At 42.7% G+C, this 23,087-nt stretch overlaps 1 protein-coding gene across 1 annotated transcript in view; it reads right to left on the bottom strand.

Annotated features, from left to right (window-relative positions):
• Positions 1-784: 784 nt before the first annotated feature.
• The window catches only part of PGM1 (phosphoglucomutase 1), a 54,056-nt gene continuing 31,753 nt past the window's right edge, over positions 785-23,087 (bottom strand). Inside the window, exons 5-11 of the mRNA XM_068540037.1 lie at positions 22,540-22,730; positions 21,110-21,264; positions 18,527-18,642; positions 9,636-9,771; positions 6,634-6,817; positions 3,710-3,844; positions 785-1,319 (exon numbers count right to left, since the gene is read on the bottom strand). Of these exons, the coding sequence (XP_068396138.1) occupies positions 1,230-1,319; positions 3,710-3,844; positions 6,634-6,817; positions 9,636-9,771; positions 18,527-18,642; positions 21,110-21,264; positions 22,540-22,730 (1,007 nt within the window). The 3' untranslated portion in view covers positions 785-1,229. The remainder of the gene's footprint in view (positions 1,320-3,709; positions 3,845-6,633; positions 6,818-9,635; positions 9,772-18,526; positions 18,643-21,109; positions 21,265-22,539; positions 22,731-23,087) is intronic.

Raw genomic sequence — 23,087 nt, 5'->3', positions numbered from 1 at the left:
GATAACCTACCATGAATGAGATACTGTGCCCATGGCTTTTCACAGACCCACTCGCTTTATATTCTCCATGACCCTACAAAGTTAGAACTATTTTTCAAGCCCGTTTTAAAGATAAGGAGAATGACATTCCAAGATCACTCAAGGTCTCAAGTGGGATTCAAACTCAGGTCTGTTGGCTCCCAAGACTATGCTTTTAACTACTAAGTTACGCTCGTGGGCTGAATATAGTCTAAGATGAATAAGATGCCAACGGGCTCAAGATTTCCAGCCAAATGCCAGAAATCCTGCTCTCAGATTCCGAGAGTTCTGCTTCTGTCCCCTCAACAGGCAGGGTGGCATCTCAGCACCACAAGGCACAAGGCAGTGCTTTGCTAGTTAAGATCTCCTGACAACTATCTTCCTTCTCCTTGTTCCAAGTTAACCATGTCGAGCTTAATTTATCCACCTCAGAAGGAGCCAGGGCTCAGCTGACCCTGCTAAGATTTGAAATTATAGTTCCTGAGTCTAATTTTAAACCAAGCACAGACAACATTTTTTTTCTAGCTAGGACATCCAAACAAAATACAATACCACCCACCCCCTCTAAAAAAATCTGGTTTCTTTCTGAAATCAGAAGAGCGTTTTGTAAGAAAAAAAAAAGACATAAAGAAATGGTAGCTTATTTTGCTTTAACATCCCAAAATATTTGTGTGAAGGGGACTACGCTGCAGAACAAGGCAGAACTCTGTAGACAAGTACGTCTCACTCTGAGGAAAGAACTGATTGGAGAGAAGGCACCAGAAACTGCATTTTGCTGGATTATATGTAAACAGTAAATGGGGGGGAAAGGCTCACAAAGGAGAAAGGAACTTGCACTGTCATTTCACAGGTGGATCCTAAGGACGGAAATTAGCCTCAGGAGCTGATGCTCAACCTCCATCTTCCATTGTAGTGTAAACAGGACCTGGTGCTAAGGAGACAGACACCCACACGCCAGCCGCGCACGAGGACACAAAAAGGAACTGACAGTAGTATAAGCCCCTGGGTTCTTTTTTTTCTCTTTCCCGCATGGCTCCTATGGGCATATCAATTGGCAATGCCTAGGAATTGTACCATTTGTCAATGACTGGTTAGTGGAAAAACCGAATCCTAAAAAGCCGGGGGAATACACTTTGTTTCTGTTCATGCTCTTCAATCAGTTGACTCGGAAGGCCTGGGGTGGAGGGATGTACTGCATCTGGCCTGTCTTCTTAGGTGATAACAGTGGGTGCAGTGCGTCCCGTCCTTTCCTGGAGTTGGGACAACTTCAGGGCAATAGAAATAAGGGGGGCCAACATGACCTGAGGGAGACACAAAGAGAAAAACCTTTGCCGTCACTTTCTCTAGACACGGATCCATAGCTCCAGCGCTGAGTAGGCCTCGAGCTCCAGACCCATGTCTGATGGCCTACTCCGATAACCCAAAGGCTCCTCAAACTCTATCAGTCTAAAAACAAAGACATGTTCTTTCTTCACAAAAAAACTAGTTCCAGCGTTCCCTATTTCCATCAATGATCTAGTACATAAAGCAAATGAATGACTAGGAGCCACTCTTGACACCTTCCTGCCTCGCATTCCTGTTGGCCAACCCACCAGCAGCCTAAGTGACTTATCTTCTACCTCTCTCCCATTGTCACCCAGTTCTCTCCATCCCAGTGCCACAGCTCTCGCTAAACCAAGCCCTCCCTCTGACCTGGAACAACTGTGCTTCAGCATCCGCTTCTGCATCCTCCCATTTGTTTCCCACACTCTACCCAAAGAAGTCTTTTCAAAATACACCACCCTCCCATCTACCTCTCACCTAAGGGAAAAAAAAGAATTCTGCTGTTGCTTAAATAAATAAATATTTTAATATTAAAAAAAGAAAACTATGTATCTAGTTGAACTGCCCATTTTATAGATGAGGAAACTGATAACCCAAAGAAGTGAAGTGATTTGACCAAGTGATTCAAGGGCAGAGCCAAGAGTAGTACATTTTCTATTGACCACTGTTGCTTTCCCTCATCCAAATCTCTACCAACTCATTACACCTGGAAGAAAGTTGGAGAACCACTGCACACACTGACATACCACTTGCCATTCCCCTTGGGGCTCCAACAGTCCCAATGAGGTGCTCAGGCTGAGGCCCAGCAGCTCTAGAGTAGGGAAAGGCACGTCCCCAGATAGAATGGTGGTATACCTGGGCATGTGGGCACCTTGCATCCTTCAGGGCCCTCCCACTCCCTGAGGACTATGGTTCAGACGAAACTTAACTCTCACTCATTCTTTGTATTTACCATGTGCCAGGTATTAAGACAGAGAAACACAACTTCCTTCCTCTTTTGCTCTTGCTCTATTATTCTGTGGATCTACAATGTAGACACCATTGCCTTTGATTTTAGTTTTAGGGATGTCTCAACACCACAGCAATCTGGCGATAACTGGAGCTAATGCCTGGCCACCGGAAAAACTGTAAAAGTGAAGCATCCTCTCATTTCTCTCTTTTTGTAATAAAAACAATTGTAAGAGCCACTTTTCCTCAAAAGCTAATTCCATATGTCAGGCACAGTGTTCAGAATTGTGCCTTCATCATCTCCTTAAATCCCTGTAACAACTCTGTGAGGTAAGTAGCATTCTGCCATTTTACAGACAAAGAAACCAAAGCTCAGAACATTGAAAAGACTTACCCAGGGACACACAGTTATTAAGGAACTGAATTTAAAACAAGATCTAACTCCAAAATGGGTTAGAGAGATCAAAATCACTATGCCAGGGGTTTCCAAATGAGTTTCACAGGATTCTAATTTGGTGTTAAAAGGAAAAAGGCTTTGTGGGAGAATAGACATGGCGAACATTATTTAAACAGGCATCTGTACTGCAAGTCTGCTCCGAGCTCTAAGGCGAGGTGTGTGTTGTGAGCTGCCAAGACGGGGCTGACGTACCCCAGCACTTCCTAAACTGGCTTTGGCTCTGGAGCTCTGGGTGGGGAGCAGTTCCCAAAACAAGGAACACACGTGGGGAAACTCTCCCCTGTGCGTCCCTGCTTCCCCTTTTGGGTGGCTGTCCTCCAAGTTCTCTGTTCCACCTCTGGCTCCCAGGGCCCCTCCTCACTCTAACATACTTCTGGAGACACTCTGGGTGGGGCTGGGACCCCAAAACACAGGTTGCAAGTCCGAAGACTCTCCCATAAAGACCTTTCTTTCTGCGCCATGAAACAGTCTCTCCTTGCCTACCCCCTAGCCCCGACCAAATCTAGAGCCACTGTGTGTTCTGCCAGGGCAGGGGATGAGACCAAGCAAAGTGGCAAATAATCAGTGACAGACCAGAACACCAGATCAGGGGCTGATTTTAAAGATTAGTTCTCTTGAATCTGCCACTTAACCAGGCGTGTGAACCTATTAACTATTATTTAACCTTTCTGAGCCTCCGTTTCCTTATCTGTAGAAGGGATATTAATAGATAAGAATAACAGATTTGAGAATGAAATGAGTATATCCATTTGGGTAATGGGTTTAGAACAGAGCTTGGTGAATAGAAAATGCTCAGATAATTGTTAGCTATTATTGTTTTCTGATGCACTGAAGGAGACGTGGAGGAAAGTGAACCCACCTGTCTGATCATTTGAGAAACGGCTTGTGATGACAGGCGCAATGGAGCCACTACCCTTCCCTCCAACAGAAAGAACTAGCCGGGGCACAGGGCCTGGGCATTACCTGGGGGTCTTGGTTGATCTTGGCGATGTCCTTCTCATAGCTGTCGATGTACAGTCGAACGGTGGCGCCTGCACTCCCGGTGCCGCTCAGTCGAAAGATGATGCGAGAACCATCTGCAAAAATGAGCCGCAAGCCCTGGGAAAGGTAACAGAGTTTCTTTTTTCCTCACATGCCGGAAGAAAGATTGAAGGCTGACAAATTATGAGGGGTCCATTTGGAGATCTAATTTCACCCGTACTTGTTCAATCGGAGGATTAGATCCTTGAGAAACGGCCACAGTTGAGCCCCGTGAGTCTGCCCTCGGTCAGCCTGCCACTGCATCCAGCCAGTGGGGGTTGGGCTCATGGGGGAGAAGCATCCCCAGGGTCAGGCGGGAGACAGGATCCTGGAGAGGCTGGCTGACACAAGCCCTGCCCTCTCCATCCCACTTCCCTGTGATTTATGGACTAACCATTCTAGCTTGAAGCCTAATAAATAAGTTAATAAATAAATAAGCTGCTAGATACGGAAATCCGATTTCCAGATCAGGAGGGAAACACGGACAGAATGGGCTGAAACCAGAGCAGAGGAGGTTTCAGGTGGAACAGAGGAAGAACTCTTTGCATAACACTGATGGAGAGCCTCAAAATAGAACAGGGGGCCATGTGCCCCAAATGGCAGAGGGCCAGCTATTCCGACCTTTTTTTTTTTTTTAATTTTATTTATGTATTTATTTATTTATGGCTGTGTTGGGTCTTCGTTTCTGTGCGAGGGCTTTCTCTAGTTGCGGCAAGTGGGGGCCACTCTTCATCGCGGTGCGCGGGCCTCTCACTATCGCGGCCTCTCTTGCTGCGGAGCACAGACTCCAGACGCGCAGGCTCAGTAATTGTGGCTCACGGGCCTAGTTGCTCCGCGGCATGTGGGATCTTCCCAGACCAGGGATCGAACCCGTGTCCCCTGCATTGGCAGGCAGATTCTCAACCACTGCGCCACCAGGGAAGCCCCCTATTCCGATCTATTGAGCCAGATCCAGCGGTCAGTCTCCACCAATGCCTGATGACTCAAAGCAGGGCCCATGTGGGTGCAATGCCAAGCCCCGCCCCTCTATCTCCTGCCCTCCCCCTTCCCTCTCTGGCCGCATCTTTTGTCCTCAATAATCTTGATTCAGGGAAAAAAGGCTGGGGACTCTTGAGGTAAGAAGGCTGAGCAAGACAGTTATCTGAAGACCCTTCAGTCTTGATGAGTCTGTCACTTCTTCCATAAAAAGAACTTTGCATAAGCCGATGGCCTAACCAAAAGGAAAGATACTACCTCTCATCTACCGTTTGTCACCAGACCCAATCCAGGGTTTAACCATGCCACTCAGCACTGAAGACAGCAGATGAAATACACAGAGTACATTCCCACTTAGTCAACATGGGGAGGATGCAGTTAATACCCGTTTACCATTTCCTGCTTTCTAGACACATACCAGGGTTGGCCTCCTTCTCCCACAACTTTCAACTTGAAGCCTCTAAATTGTTTTCACTTGATTGCAGATGCTATATCTACTTCAGAAGATTTTCCCTCCTCCCCGGTCTTCCATCTAAATGCTCAGACTTTCTGATTACAAAACGTGGAGCTGCTGACTTCTTCCTCTGAGCAGAGAGCACAGTGCCCGTGCTCATGCCGATGCCCCTCCCAGGCACACCTCAGCAACCCCCCTCCCTCCTGGTGCATGCTGGATGCGGCGCAGAGTCGGGGCTTACTTTGCCTAAGGGTCTGTTGTCTCTCTGAAGGCTTCACCACAAAATCTTCTGCTCTGCTCTGCCACCCCCTGGGCCCCACCCTCCCCTTTCCTACACCCACCCCCCTCCTCCACCCCAGGCCTCTCTTTTTCTAATTATCTCAGACATCATTTACGATCATCCATACTAGACCCAAAGTTCTCACAGATGGTGAAAAAGCATAAGGAAGAAAAGCCACGGGGCCAGAATTCTGATAAAGGGAGACTTCAGGCACTGAGGGTCACTGTGGCCATGCTCCATCCACTTGTCCACTACCTGCTCTCCAGAGAGAGACTTTAAATAAGTCCTGCAGCCCAACTCCTTCAAAGCCTGTTAGATGCCTTGAGAAGGACCCAGCCAAAAATCTCGGTCTGGATCAGAAAAAAAGCTAACTGGACAGCTATAGCATAATCTTATCTCCCTCTTTATTATCTCTGTTTCTAAGTTATGAGTCCATTCTGTGACAACAAGAACAGAACCAGAGGAGAGAGGAGCCTGGGCCCGGGTGTTAGTGAGAAGCCTGGAGAAGGGCTGACCCAGCCTACACCCTGGGTGCCTGGCGCCCAGTGAGGGAAACGCTAACAGTTCTGTAGGTATCCAGACACGGTCCAGGGTCTCAACTGTGATGTCCTCCTACGCGCTGCTGTGTTAGGGTCGGCTGCGAGTCACGTGCTACAGGTAATAACAGTGCATGTTTCTAAGTCTGCAAATGGCTTGTCTATTTTTTTCTTCTTTTTTAGAAATCAGAACATATCACAGAAATGTCTATGAAGAGGCTACTCTCATGCCACGCCGGCATTCTGCTACAAGCTCTTGAGAGAGAAGAAGGAGGTTGAGGTCTAAGGCAGCAGTTCTCCATCTTTTTAAGATTCTAGGGCTCTTTTCTGCGCACACATTCAACATGACCTCTTGCATAGAATTCTGGAGAATGTAAAAGTCTTTCTGGAGTCTAGACTAAGAATCCCAGAATGAGGGCATAGGGGTGTGCGTAGAATCAGGGCAAAAACCATTTTCCCTACAAGTACCTGTGCAAATCATGTGTGACTTAGCAGAAAGCCACTTGAGAAAACAGGGCAGCAAAGGACAAATGACCAAGAAGCCTTTTTCTTTTTTCTCTTGAGATTTCAGAGACAAAGCTCCGAGGCTTCTCTCCCACATTGCACATATGTCTGTTCCTACCTGATTTCTTGAAACACTTCCATCCACCGGATCACTGTATTCAAAGTTATCAATTTTCACCACAGTGTAAACTTTATCTCCCACTGGGAACTGTTTCCCCACGAAGGAGCGATCAGAGATCAGGGCCTCCAAGTCCTTCATCATTTTGTTTGCGCCCTCGGCTTCCACCTCCTCGTAATCATACCTGGAAGAAATCACAAAGTTGAGGCCTGTGGGCTGACTTCAGATCACACCAACTTATATCACCACTTTCTACAGCATTTGTTTGGCCCTCCCCCAAACCATCTAACTTCAGAAGAAGCTGGCAGAAATATGAGCGTGTCATTCTCTGGGGATGCAGCAGGCGAGGGATGAAAAGAAGGGTTTGGAGGGTTTCAGGAAAGGGTTAGGAGCTTCTGAATAAGCAGAAAACTCCCATCTTGGCTCTTCTACAGAATAAAGCTCTTAGAAGCTTCAAAGGCTTTTGAGAGATATTATCTAACATGTAATCACCACATCCTGAGGATGTAGAAACAAAAGCAATGTTATCTGCATAAAGGCACACATGACTCAGGCACTGCTCTTCCAAACTGCTGGAGCTTCTTTGGGATAAATGCTGGGAAGGCTCCCAGTCTGGGACCTGCCTGAGGCTGCCGAGATTTTGGCTAAGGAGAGTTCCAGTCTCCACAGGAGCTTCCTCAAGTAAGGCCAATTCTTCACTGACCAAATGAAGGAGCCAAGCCTTAACTCTTTTTTTTTTTTTTTAAGCCCTAACTCTTTACACCTGAAATGCCTCCCTCCTCTCAGTGAGAGTGGATTCCGGTCCACAGCATTCACCCAGACAGAGGAGGCCTGGTGTGGATGCAAAAGGGCCAAGAAAAAAAAAAGTACATCACAAATGAAATTCTATGACTCTTAAACTTTTCCTCCAAGAATTGTTCTTGACTTCTTTCTTATGAGGTTAAAGACTCTTACAGGTGGCTTTTCTTGTCCTAGTGGCACACACCCTCTTGAGAGAGTTCTTTTTTTAGCGGCTCAAGATAGCAGAGTCTATATTTATTTGCAATAGTGAAACAAATATGATACGTGCAAGCAGACACCTCTGAGACATGAGAAATACCAGGGAATTAAGGCCAACTATTCTGGCTCCAGGATTCTATGAATCAAGGACAGCAGTCCCCTTAATCCTGAAGTCAGCTCTTTCCCCCAGTTAAAATGATAAACAGCAAAAAATTACAACCAGGTGTTTGTGCTTTACATCTGTGACCTTTGGGTGTTTGAGGGAAATGTTCTATAAATCCTAGGCACAGAGGGGTATAATGGAAAGAATCTGGGCTTTGGAATCAGACAGAATGAGCTATGAACCCAGCCTTTATTGGTTACTAACTGTGCAACTATGGGAAAGCTGCTTCATGTCTTAGAATCTCAGTTGCCTTATCAATAACTGTTTTTGAAGCTGATGTGAAACGATGCATGCAAAAAGCACTTTTGTTAAATAAATGGAGGGTATAATGGAGTCTTAACTAACCATAAATTCAGGTTCTGAGGACTTTATTTGTAATACTTGGTTAGCAGTTATTTGAAATTAATAAAAATATGTTAAGATAGATTTTAGATGGAGACTCCTAACTGATTCTAGAGTGACCCTCTCTGAACAAACCCTCCTAGCCTTATTCCACTCTGGCTACTGTTCATTTGTTAACTCATTCATTTATCTATTCAAAGCATATTTACACGATGTCACTATGAATTGGTGTTTGGTGAAACCATGGATTACAAAAACAGATATGGTCCTGCCTTCATGATCCTTTAGGCTCTAGAGAGTTCATGACTGCTGTTCTGAATTACCAGATTTTTCTGGTTCTTAGAAAGTAGAGATCCTTGCCTTGGTTACCAGGGCTACTGTGCGGTACCATGTGGCAGATACTACTTATACCTTCCACAAAAGAATAACCTGAGGGAGGAAGATAGCAATATACTTGTCCAAAGTCAAAAAAAAAGGATTCTGATTAAGGAGGCCAAGTTCCTGAAGGTTGAATTCTTTCTTGACTATCCAAAGATCATGGACCATTAAATCTGTGATATATTTTTAAAATTCTCTAGTCTAACTCACCTATTTTATAGAGAAGGCAACTGAGGTTCAGAGAAATAATACCTTTGTATTTCTTACATAAATAATTTATTTAATATGCTTTTCCTCGTATTTATTTTCCATAATTAGAACAGTGAGGTTCAGGAAAAAAATTATTAGATTTTTACACCTACTGGGGGAAAGGCAAATTAAAATTAGTGAAAAGTACAACTGGAAAAAAATGTTAATGCTTCTTAAAAATAGAAGTATGTATGGTAAAGAAGACTTACTAACTATTCTAAGTATTTTGTCCACTGATGAATCCCCAGTGCTTGGCAGAAAGTAGATACACAGTCAATATATATTGAATCAATGAATGAAGTATTGATAATTACACAGCCTTTGGGGACCTATTTTAATGAGTCAGAAAAGTTGATTTAGACTAAGCATAATTGTTTCCATAATTTCAGAAAAAGTTTCCATACTTTCAGTGTCCCAGAGTTTATAGAACAGTTTCAGACTCATATTTCATTTAATCCACTCAATAGCTAGACTGTTATTTCCATTTCTACAAATGAGAAAACTGAGTACAGAAAGAGGTTAAATGACTTCCCAATCTACTAGGAGGCAGAAATAAAATTCTAATCCAGTCTTCTGAATCCAAATCCAATGTTATTATCATGTCCACCTGATAGGTACATTTAAAAGGCTGACAAAACATTCATTCTTTTGAATATGTTAACTAAAAATTTTAAGCCTCGTTCTTTATGGCTAACATAAAAGTTGACTTCATCTCGACCCTGACTGAATTATATTAAAAATCCCCAACTGATAGAGGCTGAAGGAACTCAGGTTTTATTATCACTTAAGACAGGAAAGAATTTGTATGCATGAGAATTCTCTCTGTCCACTTCCCCATGCTACCTCTGTACCCAGCCAGGCTGTGGCTTACCTGGTGAAGAAATTCCGGCCATACTTTTGCCAGTGATCTTTGAGGATGTCCTCCACACTCTGTTTGCGGGTGGCTAGGATGGAGAGCCAAGCAAGGACAGCCCAGAGTCCGTCTTTCTCACGGATGTGGTCAGAACCTGGTCAGGGGGACAGCATGCGGCTGTGAGAAACGTGATTTCTCCAAAATACTTGGGAATAAACTCCTCAACAGTAAATATGACCCAAGCAAAAAAGTCATAAAACTTTACTGAGGAACTTGAATACATGGAAGAAACCACATATTGAATAAAGCCACATACTATTGAAAAGAAGGTGATGCTTCCCAAGTAATTTAGAAATTTAAGGCAAATGCTAATAAAAATGTCAGTGGAATAATTTGGTGGAACTTGATGTATCAATTATGAAGTATGAATGTGAGTGGAAAAAACAAAAGAACATGACCACTGTGAATTTTTAATAACTAAAATAGTCTGGTAGCTTAACGGACAAAAGAGAGCACCCAGAAAGAGACCCAAACACATATGAGACTTGAATAAATGATAAAGGTGTCACTTTAAGGCTGTAGGAAAGAATGGATTACTTTTTAAGTAGTATTTGTCTAACTAGCTAAACAGTTGGGAAAAAATCAGTTTTTTCCCTATAAAACACCATACAAAAAGAATTCCAGATGAATTATACATTCAAATATAAAAACTGAAAACCTTTAAATATTAGAAGATATATATAATTTTTTTAAATCTTAGGGATGGCAAATACATATAAATTCAGAATTCATAAAGAAAAAAAATCTATGTATTTTTCTACTTAAAAATTAGCATTTCTATCAGCAAAACTACTATAGATAAAATTAAAAGGCCATTGGTAAACTAAAAAAAAAAAAAAAAAAACAAAACTACACATTTGCAATATAAAGTAGATATTTAAAACACTCAATATAGAAAAAGTTCTTATATATTAATAAGAAAAAAGTAAAATCTCGATAGAAAAACAGGCCAAGGACATAAATAGGCAATTCATCGAAGAATCCAATTTACATAATAAAAAGTTGTATTATTTTTAAGAAGACAAATTAAAGTTAAAACCACAATAACAAACTGTTGCTTGTTTGACAAATGGCCATAGATTTAAAAATGAGAACACCTAGCATCAGGGGAGGTATAAGGGAAATGGGATTCCAACATGCTGCTGCTGGGAGGGGTACAGTCCTTCCAGAGAGCAATTTGGCAAAAAGTGTGAAAGGCTTAAAAATGGACTTACTTGTGGATCCAGGAACTCCAATTCTAGGATATCTTTCTTTAACCAAAAGGCGTTTGGTTAAATAAACTATGGCACATCTGTCTCCTGCTAAGGTCCTTGCTAAACTGTTTATCAAAAATAACAAATTGGCTCCTTTGGATGTGCTTCTATGCATGGAGACCCTTTCCCAAGAGCCTGATGGGGACAGAACTCTCATTTTTTGGCCTTTAACTTCCTTATTCTAAAAAGGGCAGACGATATTGAGCTTTACTTTCTGATTTCTGAATGGGGCTCGATACAATCCCTCTAATAATGTTTTGCATGTTATCATGCCTTGAATTTCTTTATGTACCTCTCTGTCCTTCTTGACTTCCCACTGGGTCTTATTCTCCTTACAACTGTGAGAGTATCTAGCACAATGCTGGCGATGAGGCATGAGGTAAGTTTGTTTCCTTCCTCTCTTCATCCTTTTAGACCCAGCTCAAATGTCCTCTCCTATCTGAGACTAGCTCCCAGCTTCCCTGGACAGTGACGAGCTACTTGTTCTTCTTGTATAGCAACTGCTCAAAACATGTGATGCGGTGCCATACCCCTTGAGCCTCAGCCATCTATTTATGAGCCTTTCACCCCACTATCCATGTATGTCTTGGAGACATCTCTTATATCCTTGTAAGTTAGTCTGGTGGCTAGCAGAGCACATGGAATATATTAAATAACTAACTGTGAAGGAGTTCATAAATGAATTAATCAATTAATAATCTACTCCAACATCTTCTCTTTCTCTTTTTGGTTCGTAAAAATATACAACTCTTTCCCCCAAAAGAGTCCCTCTTCAGTAAGACACTACTTTTAGAAAGAGCAGTTCTCAAAACCTGGATGCTGGCAAACTAGAAATATCAGGCAATACTTTTAGCACTTTATATAACAAATTTAAGAAATGTTAACCTAATTTTATTAGCTATGGACTTTTATTTGCCTTTACTGCTATTTCAAGGAACAGAAAGTTAGCTCTCTGGCTCCTACAGCTTTTGCAAGTGATGATATGTTTTGGCAATAGTTTACCCTGAGCAGTAAGATCCTGGCAGCTTCCCCAGTATACTGAGAATTCATGACAGAAGTGTACAGCTTGGAATTATTCATCTGTGAGCCCCTAGGCTTGGTTGTTTTTCTGTCCTTCCTTCCTTTTTCTTTTCTTTTTTCTTGGGGGTGGGGTGGGGGGAGGCGGAAGGGATGTGGCTGGACTGAAAGCATAGGGGGCAGTGTTCCTTTGTGCTTTTCCTATTCTAAGTAATGAATTGGCTTTTTCCTTTATGTAGAAATGACAATAAAATCTAAAAATCTCACCCAACTCTGACCAAGTTACCTGGAGATAACTAAATCACACACCTAATATTATAAACAAATAATCTGGCTTGGATAATAGAAATAAATATTCTATTCCATTTACACAATCCCCAGTCTCTTTGAAAATTCTCATTAATCTCACTAATCACCTTGGATGTCTCAAAACTCTAGGTAACTCTGACTAATACTCAGGAAGTCTGGGTAAATTTCATTTTCTTTAGGGTTCTAATGAATGATGACAAGTTAGTAGTGAAAAAAGGCAATGGTGTGCATATGTGTTTCTCAAGCTACTGTTGTTTTTGCAGTTGTGGCAGTTGTTGTTCAATGGAAAATGTTTTATGCTTAAGAGTCAGAAAACCTGAATCTGAAACTTAATTATAAGCTGCTTGAATCTGGACAAGTCACTTAACTTTTCCAAGCCTCAGTTTCTTCAACCGTAAAATGGGGATAATGCCACGTTTCTCACCCAATTTTAAGACTTAACTGCGATAGAGTGTAAATAGTTTATAAATTGTTAAGTACAATATAAATGCAAGATACCATTATTAATAAGGGAAAATAAAAAAAGTTTTAGGGAAAATTAACACTTTCTACTACCTCATTAAGCTTTCAAAAATAACGTCCCTTAACTCTACATACTGGGAAAGAAAATGGAATATAACCCAGTATGTTCTTTTTTTCTGGGCAGTGTGATTTCAGTGCTTTTCTCTTCTTCCTTATCTAATTTTTTCCTATTATGAATGTGAATTACTGGTATCATTTTTTTAATTAAAAAAAAAAAAGCCAATCCCACTGAAGTGTAAGGAAAGGGAAAACTATCAGCAAGCACCACTGATCCTAGCTGACAGGAGTTTTGCCTCAGGTCTTTTCATGCTTAGTCCAATGAAGCCTATGGGGATTCTGCCCTTTCAGCATCTTCAAACACCTGTCACTTGACTTTGGCTTAATCAGCACCTTGTGATATGTATAAACTCTGCTCAGTCAGGGCACACTCTGGTCTCAGCCAAGAAAAATGTCAACCTTTGTTCATGGAGCCAGGAGCCCATAGTTTAGGGATTAGGTTTCATTTACCAGTATGAGCATCTCAGGAGTGCCTGGGCTCCTGCCTCTGCCAGGCCAAGGCCTGTGGATGGACCACGGCAGCGGAAAAAAAGCTCCACAGAGTTCTCTGAAAACCCTAGCATCCATCTGTCTGCCTCTGTCTCTCTGTCTCTCTCTCTTTCTCTGACCATCTCTATCTCTCCTTCAATCTCCTAAACATGCCTGGAAATGTCCACCCCACATATACCTATTAGCCTGGCTAACATCTCCTGCAACTACTTTCAACTTCCTCCTTATCTAGGATGCCTTACTTGTTACCCTCTGTCCTTACCCCTATTCTATCACACCCTGTCTGCTCTTACCCCAACCTACGCCAAGAATTGTATCCCCGGCTCGTGCCTGGCGTGCAGTCAGCTCTCAATACAGGTTTGCCCAGAGAATGCCCAGACCTCAGCTGACTGGCTGGGAGGTCCAGCAGACCTGCTCTGTCCACAGTGCTGTCCTCTTTGGCTTCCATTGCACAAATGACTTCCTTGTGAAAGGGCAGATAAGCTCCTCAGGAAGTCTTTTCCAGACCACTCCGGCCTTCAAGGGGGCTCCTCCTCAGCAACCCCCAAACTTTCCATTTATCAATTCATCCTGCGCTGCTTCATGACTGCCCCTGGAACTTTGTTTCCTTTGGAGGAAATTGGTAAGCGCCTGACAGGCAGGAAACGTGTCTTAACCCAAACTCCATTTGATACTCAACAAATTTGAATCAGTGCCTACCATGTTCCAAGTATATGAGAAAATACTAAGATGAATAAGATACATTCCCTGCCCTCACAGATGAGCACAGATGTACAGATGTGGGAGACAGACATGCAGGTAACAGTTTAACTGAGTTAGTTATAATTAGGGTATCAGCCTAGTTCTACTGGGGTGTTCTGCCTGGGAAATTTCCAGAGACGGGATGCTCTAACCTTCCTGCGGGGGCTTAACCTACAGGAAAATGTACTCAGTAGGTATGCAAATCAGGGCAGGCAGAGAAGTAGATAGGACATCTAATCCCTTACACCACAGAACCAGGTTAGGCGCCCTGACTATACAGTTCCCAGAGCATCCTGTACTTCAGTTTCTATCACTTTCTATTACTCTTGTAATAGCCTGGTCGGGGTCCGATTTCCTTCCCCAAATGTGGCCTCCACGGAGTCCTCCACAGGGAGGTTATGCTTAACACTGTTCCCAGAGCCTAATTCAGTATCTGGGATACAGTCAAAGCTCAATAAACATTTGAGGAATGAGCTGATGAAAAGAAGTACAAATATGAAGGACTTTTCATAAGAAATTAAAATTAAAAGAAATCTGCAAAGCATGAATGCTGTACTTCTTCAAGATATCACTCCTATATAATATATCATCACTAGGACCTTTTCAAGATGGGATGGGGGAAAAACATTGCTAACCTCTGGACCCAACCAGATCAGAATTTACTGGCATATTTCCACATGATACCAAGTCAATCCTCAACCTGGTTTCCTATCCCTCTTTCCCAAGACCCCCCACTTTTCCCGAGGAAGAGTTTCAAAAGCAGTGACATTCTATTCTACTCAGTGACGTCACTTTCTATTTCCTTCCCAATCTCCCAAGAATTCAAGGTTTCCCTCCACCCTTGTGCATGAACACGTGCACCAGCATCCACAGTTAGGGGGGAAACTAACTGCTCCATGAGATCAACCAAAAACAACAGGTTCACCCTGTCTAGTTCTGGTGCCCTAAGAAAAACACCTTTATCCCTGGCATTTGTAATGCTGATGTCTGAGGAAGTGTCATAGCCTTGGTGGCTACAGTAATCATCTGAGACAGTTGCCGTTTCTCCACCATGAACAGACTAACGTATACTTGGTAAGAGTCATATTGTGGCTTGTGCTTTTAAATGCTAGTGGTTTGTTTTATTTGGTGAGCCAGTTCTGAAGTCTGACTCCTATGCACCTCTTTGCCAGTAAACTTCTCCTTTTCTTTCATGAAAGGTCATCTCGTCTCACAAAGACCTTGGGTCCTCAGCTCTGGACTATGGAGTGGGAATGATGCTGAGTCCCCGCAAGAGTCCCAGACTGGCAGCCAGAGGTGAGGTGGGCATTCTCCACGGAGGTGAGTGTTTAAGCAGAAGAGCACTGACTGGTTATTTATGACTCCAGCAACACACAGAAAATTATGTGGGATAACGTTTAAAGTTCCTTCCTCTCCAACAGCAGGATTCTGTTGGTCTGAATGGAGGATGCCAAGTGAAGAACGTGTTCTCCCATTCACTCAACAAGCGTTTGCTGAGCACCTGGTCCATTCTGGGATTTATAGGAGGCTCTGGGGATATGACAGAGAACAAGACAGATGTGACTCCTGTCCTCATGGAGCTTACAATCTAGTGGAACCCACAGACGTTATTCAAGTAATCATAAATAATTGTAAAGTTACAGCTGTAATACATGTAAGGAAGAAGTATGCGGTGCCATGAAGTCCAATAAGAAGGGGATTTGACCCACTCTGGAAGGTTAGGGAGGCTTTCCTGAGAAACTGCCTCTGCCCTCGCCTAGAAAAATACACAAATAAGTGACCCTGTACTCAATTAAGCTACAGAATTCAAATATTTCAAAGCTTGTAGAATCACTAACGTCCATCCTGAGAAGCTCTGCAAAGGAACCGTTGGAAACATTTGCCAACAAGGGACATAGTAGGTGGAAATTAACTCCTCTATAAATAAGGAGATCAGAAGTTCAGTTAAATAAGTTCAGCTGCACTCACTCAGCAGTGAAGACCCATGGCTATGCAGCCTGGTTTTTTAAATGCTTATCTCAGAAACATTGCAGAACAATTGTCTTTTTTTCAGAGAGAGAGAGAGAATGAGTTTGTGGATTGTTCTTATGATGAATTCTCTCTTTTGATATAAAAGATATCAAAGGGAAGATAAAACCATGGTTGGTACTTAGTATTTGATGAGTGGGTTAATAACTAAACAAATAAGAACAAGCTTCAACAAGAAATAATTTAAAATCTAATACTTGGGTTCAAAGAAATCAGTTCCACAAACGTAACATGGGGACTTTTCTTGGCAAATGTTCCTAAGTAAAAGCTTAAGGGGGTTTAATTATCTACAACATTACATGGGCTAAACAGTATTATGAAATGTCCTAAAAGCTAACATAAATGAAAGTTACATCAAGAAAACTACAGGGTCCAGTTCTCTAGAAATAGTCATCCCATCTACTCTTTACTTGTCAGGTCAACCCTGGAGGATTTGGGCTCAGTTCTAGACATGATCTTCTTCAAAGGGCATTGGTGAACGGGGAAGCATCAAGAAACTCATGCTGGGTATATAACCAACGTGAAGTGAGGGATGACTGGAGGACTAGGGATGGGTGGCCAGAGAAGAGAGGACCTGAGAAATGCCCTCTGGCATCTGAAGGCCTGTCATGCACGGGAGGAGCAGCTTGTGCCGTCCTGTCTTCAGGCCTGTTCCCAGACAGTCAACACCTGGTTGGCTACTTGGCTCTAGGACTCTGACCCACCTTGACCAATGCTACCCACATGGGTCTGTGGGGCAATATGGTACTAGATATACCACAAAAAAGAGATATCCCAGTTAACTATGCTTAGGTAAAACTGTACAAAAAGGATTCCTTATAGCAGAATGTTTTAGAATCTTCAAATGATAACATCATCGTGAATATCCAAGACAGAAAGGTGTATTCCAAGTTTCCCAATCTGTATTGAACTCAGAACTCTTTCATGGAACTAGTATCTTTCCACACATCCAAACACCCTGGAAAGACCTGTTCTAGACTTTTCTCTTTTCGCTAGGCTCAGCGCTGAAATAGGTACATGGGGTCAGGAAACCAAAGGTTTAGACATGGTGCCTGCCTTCAAAGACAGCTTCATCCATAGGGAAGAATGATTGACACCAAGTCTGCACTGGATAACAATGAGGAGATTTCATGGGAGAAGACCACCTCACAGGTCCATTGGGTATTCATCTAGTATCCCATGGAGTAACATGGCACCATCCATACTTTATGAGGTAGGAAAGGACTAAGCAGTAGACTTGTTACCTCTTACCAAAGACCTAGAACTTTGGGAAATCATGTAGCCTTTTTTGTAGACATTGTTCAACCCCCCAGACTCATCCATCTTCCTTAATACTCTCCAATTCCATCAAGCCAATTCATTACCAAGAAGTATTGCCACTCCCTCAAGGGTATTAAACCGCTTAGAATTTTGTCAGTGGGTGTCTCAAATTTACCAGCTCATTCTACCCACCCTGCCCTAGGACTTGTAGGAAAAGAAATCAGCATTCTAGTCTGTTTAACCAGCATGACTTGCAACTTAATGGCACGGCGGATAGAATGCTAGACTTTGATCTTTTCTTTGCTAAAGGATGGAAGAATAGTACTGAAAGACCCAGAAGATTGGTCCTTTTACTTCAAAATATTGGGTAGAGGAAATAGGAGGAGAGGAAATAGGGACACTGAAGTACCTTGCAACCTGGCTGCTGGAGACAACACGAGGGAAAGGGCCACACTCCTGAATGAATGTTTAGAAAAGAAAGAGACTGATGTAGGGTGGGTTACAGGAAAGGTCATGGAGGTGGGAATTCAGGTCGATATTGGACAGACATAGAAGAGGAGAGAGAGCATAGAAAGTGGGATCTAGGGGTCTTGGGACATCTCCCAAAGCGTACCATGTTCTACTCTTTCATCACACCACAATTTACATATAAGTCCTTGTCGTCAACTTCTTGATCACCTAGCAACTTAGTCCCACCCTAATGGTCTCCCTCCACTTAACCTTAATAAATCACAACCTGTTGCTACGGAAAACGTGTGCCTATTAAAGAGGAAGATGTAATGCTGTGGTGAAACCTTCTCTTAAATAAAAACAAGAAACCGACTCGCTCCACCATATTTCTTCCTAGAAATGAAAACATTTATAAAGGTTTCCTTGACCACCGAGGGAAGAAAAATGTGTTTATCACTCTGTTTAATCTCCACAGACTCAAGGATCAAACTTCCTGCCTCAGTAGATGTGATCCTCTGAAAGTAAAATTAGCCCTCCCTGGCAGAATGTGCTCATTGCTTTTCAAATGTGTACACTCCATCAGGGTTGTTATAAATAAGCTGTATCTTGATTCAGGACACATCAGCTACTGTTGCTATTTCAGTGCTGCCTTTAGCAGTCTAAGCTTTCACTGCAAGTAGCATTTACAGGAAAGAAATCCGTGGCTCAGGACTGCACACTTACCGGTCCCGAAGCTCTCCTCCCCACAAAGGGACAGTTTGCTTGCATCCATCAGATTCCCAAAAAACTTCCAGCCAGTTGGGGTTTCATACAGAGTGATCTTTGCAGCATTAGCCACCCTTCAAAGGCATGAAATCAAAGTTACATCACAGCAGGACTGCTAGCATAGCCATGTGAGGGATGGAAAACAGCAACCATTATTGTATCAAGGGTCCCATTTAGTATTCCTCAGAGGTACACATAATTCTAAGATTGGTGAAAAATCATATGAGAAAACTTGCACACAATGTGCTATTATATGTGGAGTCAGAGGAGGGGGGGAAAAGAGGACGAAGAAAGAATTAATTCAGGTCACTGAGTTTAACATTTTAGAAGAAGCAACAGTGGCAAAATGGGCAAGGCTGTTTGGGGGGCCATTTAAACCCACATGTTTTGGATACAGACAGTATTTATAACCATTCCATAGTGAATAAGAGAGTGATGTTTTGATGCACCTATAGTCATAGAGACATAGAATATTGGGTCCGGGAGGTCAGTATTTTACTGAGAAGGAAACAGGACCCGGAATGTTATGTGATCAGCACAAGGTCACACGGCCAGGATGACCAATGCCTGCTGTCCAGCTGCCCAGTCAGTGCTCCTTTCATTTCCCTGGAAGGCCCCCCAAGGGCAGTGCCCACTGTGGTCTCCCGTGTGCACCAGCTGCATCCACACTGACGCATGGTCCCCTGTCCCCTCCAATATATCTTTTACCTCTCCGTATGTTATCCTTAGCCTATTTGAAACCTTTGAGTGTCTGTTTTTTTAATCCCTTGCCCTTTGAACAGGAAAAGTTACCTACATTTCATTTACTCTTTTAGTGAGATGTGCTTTCCAAAATGCTTGTCTTATCACTAGCAACACAATATCATATTTCAATTCTAATATTTGAGGAAAATTAGATCTATGATTTTGAAACCTGTGAAAGTACAATGAACTTTTTTCTGGGTAGTGAGGTATTTTCCACTGTGATTCTATATGTGGATTAACAATTTTTTCAGAACTTGGAATTAAACTGTTTTGGATTACACAGAAGGTATTTCAGGACCTGATCAGTCTAATGTACAAGAGCGTGGCCACACACCAGCTCACGACTTCAGATGGAGGATGTGAAGGCAGAAGTACCAGGTTCTAATTCTAGCTCTGATGTAGCTGTGGGGTCCCGGGCAAGACTGCTAACTACTTTTTTGGTTTCCTCCTCTTTAAAATAAGGACTGCTATGAGGATCAATTGAGATGTTGAATGTAAAAAGGCGCTGTGTCAACTACAAACTACTATATGAATGTTAGCCATTACTTTGTTAGCTGAAGTCAGCACTAGTTCTGTAACACATACACACACACACACACACACACACACACACACACACGAAATAGAAAACTACTGTATAGCTCAGTGGTTGGGAGCAAAGGTTCTGGGTTCAAATTCTGCTCCATCATTTACTAGTTGGGTGACCTTGGGCAAATTAGTTAATTTCTTTGTTCTTTTGTTTTCCCACCTGTAAAGAGGAGTTAAATATAGCATTTACTTCATGGGGTCGGTCTGAGAATTAAATGACTTAAAACATATCTAGTGTCTAGCATAAGGTAATGTTCAATTAATATTAATTATGATTGTAAGCGCCTAGATACATACATTCTGCTTTCCTCCCTGGCCTCGACCTTTTATTCATTCGCTTGTTCTTTATCTATTCATCCAGGAAACATTTATTGGACACCTAACATGGTCTAGTTAATACTCTCCCTGGCTGGTCCTCATTTATGACTTATATTTTTTAGATGTTTTAGATGTGATCCCGTAAGCTACCCTAAAGCCTTTGCAAGTGAGATGAAATATAATCAATCAATAAATAAGCAAGTCAGAGATATCAACTGTTTACTGTCACTGGTACCGTCTTTCTCAAAAACTGAATGTATTTTTTTTAACTATTTCAGCTTTACGTTTACTCAGATTTTGGATAAATGAACATTTACTATGCTTGTGTGTGTATGGGCATCTGATGGGGGCTGGATGAGGAATGTTTTTTGAAAGTTCTGCTGAAACACTTATCTTACATCAAACTGCTCTTTCACCCAAACTCTGTGTACACTGCTAAGGGAAAGTGAGTTTCTAGAATGATGTCTTGACTACAACGAAGTGCTATGCATTCATTTATTCATTAACATTCAATCATTCTTTTTTAAAAATGATGTGTGTGTGTGTGTGTGTGTGTGTGTGTGTGTGAGGCACACCATGATCAGGAAGAGTTTAGGACAGTGAATAAGACATTCTTTTCTCTGTAGAAGTTTCTAGTCTAACAGGGCAGATAGTCAAGTAAACAGGCTATCAGGACACAGTGTGATAAGTGCCAGGATGGAAGAAATGCAGGGTCCTAAGGGAGCACAGAGCGGGGGACAACCAATCCAGAAAAAAGTTCATCCATTCCTTCATAAAATAAACACTTCCATAGCACATACTATGCATTAGATGCCCTAGGTGAAAAAGGAAGAAGGGTGTTCCCAGCACTGTGAAGGGCCTGGCGGGAGCCAAGGGAATGGAGAGACGTACCGGTCCAGGGCACCACTGGTGGGCATGCTGCGTGCAAAGCCGCGGACCCCGGTTTGCTGGAAATATGGAATGCTGACGATGTTGGCAGCAATGACAGCCACAGAGTCTGAAGGGTTCACAAAGAACCCATGCTTGCCCAGAATCATGTTTCGATCCTTTGGGAGAAGGGGAATTCAAAGGAAGATCTTTTAATCAAAGTGCTGAAGAAACCAAACTATCTTACATGGAGGTTTTATACAATTTAAAACTATGATACATTTATTCATACTGGCTTCTAAACACTGGATTTTATTCCTAATGGATCTGTACAGTACCACTGGGCCAATGGCACCTCCGTGCCAAAGAGCTAAAACTGTTTTAAATTAAAGTGCAAGCACAAACTCCTTCTGGGCCGAATCCTCTGTTCTCCCTCCAGAGGCCAGCTGACCGTAACCTCCCTGACCTTTTCCAAACTCTGGAACTAATCACCTCTCTTCTCTCCCAAAAGAGAGGAGAGATCACAATGAGAGGAAATATGGGCTCTTTAGAGTCTGGTAGGTCTACCAGCCATCCTTCAAGGAACAAAGCAGATTTCCTCAAGGAAAGGCTTCTAAATCTTGGGCCCTCCATGTGGTGCAGGACCCACCAGAACATGCTGCCACCTCACTGCTCTCTTGGTGCCTGACATACCGGAAGTACTCAAGTAACAGAGAGTATGGAGGGAAAAACTCCCATCATGCACTGCCACAGAAAGATGCATTGCAAATAATGTCTGCTAGGGACCCTTTTAATGTCCCCAAATTTTGATATTGGAAAACCTATTTTTAGGAAACAATGAATTCTAGATGATGTTAAAGAATAATAGCAACCACCAAAATATATTTTCAACTAAGTAAATATGTGTAGTGTTTACTATCTCTGAGATATCAAGTATACAAACCTAAGACAGTTTCCCTCCTCGTCTGTCGTATACCCACGATTGTAAATAAAAGTGTGTGTTTATTTAAAATAGTAATTGTAGCTAAAGAATAAAATGTTAATTCTCTCATTATAGTTTCATCTTTCAGCTAATGTGAATGAACAGATGGGCATATTATAAGGCCAAGACCCTTTCCAGAGATTAAGTAGCTAGCTGCTCGTTTAGAGCAAAAACCTACCTCAGGACAGGTACCTAGAACCCAACTAGTTCATGAAGCACCAGTCATGACATCATAACCAGGCCCCAGTTACCCTGCCCCTCTTAGCAGACATTAAACACATGGGTTCCATTTCAAGGACTCATTCTGTTCAAGAGGGTCTTCTAATAATTGAGCCCTGACTCCAGGTGCAATGAAGGCGGTTGACTGGCACTCCTAGGCCCACAGGGCCTGGTAGAAGCAGTCTGCTTTCTCCCCGTCTTTAGGATCAGGCCTGACCTGCATCAGAGTTCACTTAAAAACACTTGTACCCACCCCATCTCCATCAAAGGCAGCCCCAAAATCATGGTCTCCTGTCTTCATAGTCTCCACCAGGTCAGCTGCATAGGTGAGGTTGGGGTCAGGGTGGTGGCCTCCGAAGTCCTCCAGGGGAACACAGTTAACTGCTGAGTTTGCGGGGGCTCCGAGTTCTTCACAGAGGATCTTCTTCACATACGGTCCCACAACTATGCAGAGCGTGAAATAAAGAACCAGAAAATAAAACTTACTACAGGAGGTGAGGACTTACTACATAAGGTGGAGGTGTTCTTGGGAGAATGGCAAAGAGAACATGCAAACTGTATTCAAGGGCTTGTGGGGAGATAAGTCTGGAGTAGAAAGTTCTACAAACAGGAATATTGAGAGATTAGGTTGGAAAGGGTGAGGCCATTTGATGAAGGAAAGAGTGGGGGAAGGGAAAGGAGCGAACCATTATGAAGGCCCTGCTACACACCTGTGCCAGGTGCTTCTCAACTGTTTTTCTCACTCGGTCCTTCAAAAAAGGCCCACGAGGTGGTACAGCTTAGTGCTTAAGAACCTGGACT

The sequence above is a fragment of the Eschrichtius robustus genome, chromosome 3 (genome assembly GCF_028021215.1).
Source record: "Eschrichtius robustus isolate mEscRob2 chromosome 3, mEscRob2.pri, whole genome shotgun sequence".
Classification (NCBI taxonomy): domain Eukaryota; kingdom Metazoa; phylum Chordata; class Mammalia; order Artiodactyla; family Eschrichtiidae; genus Eschrichtius; species Eschrichtius robustus.
The sequence above is the reverse complement of the archived record's forward strand: the minus strand, read 5'-3'. Positions and strand labels throughout refer to the sequence as shown.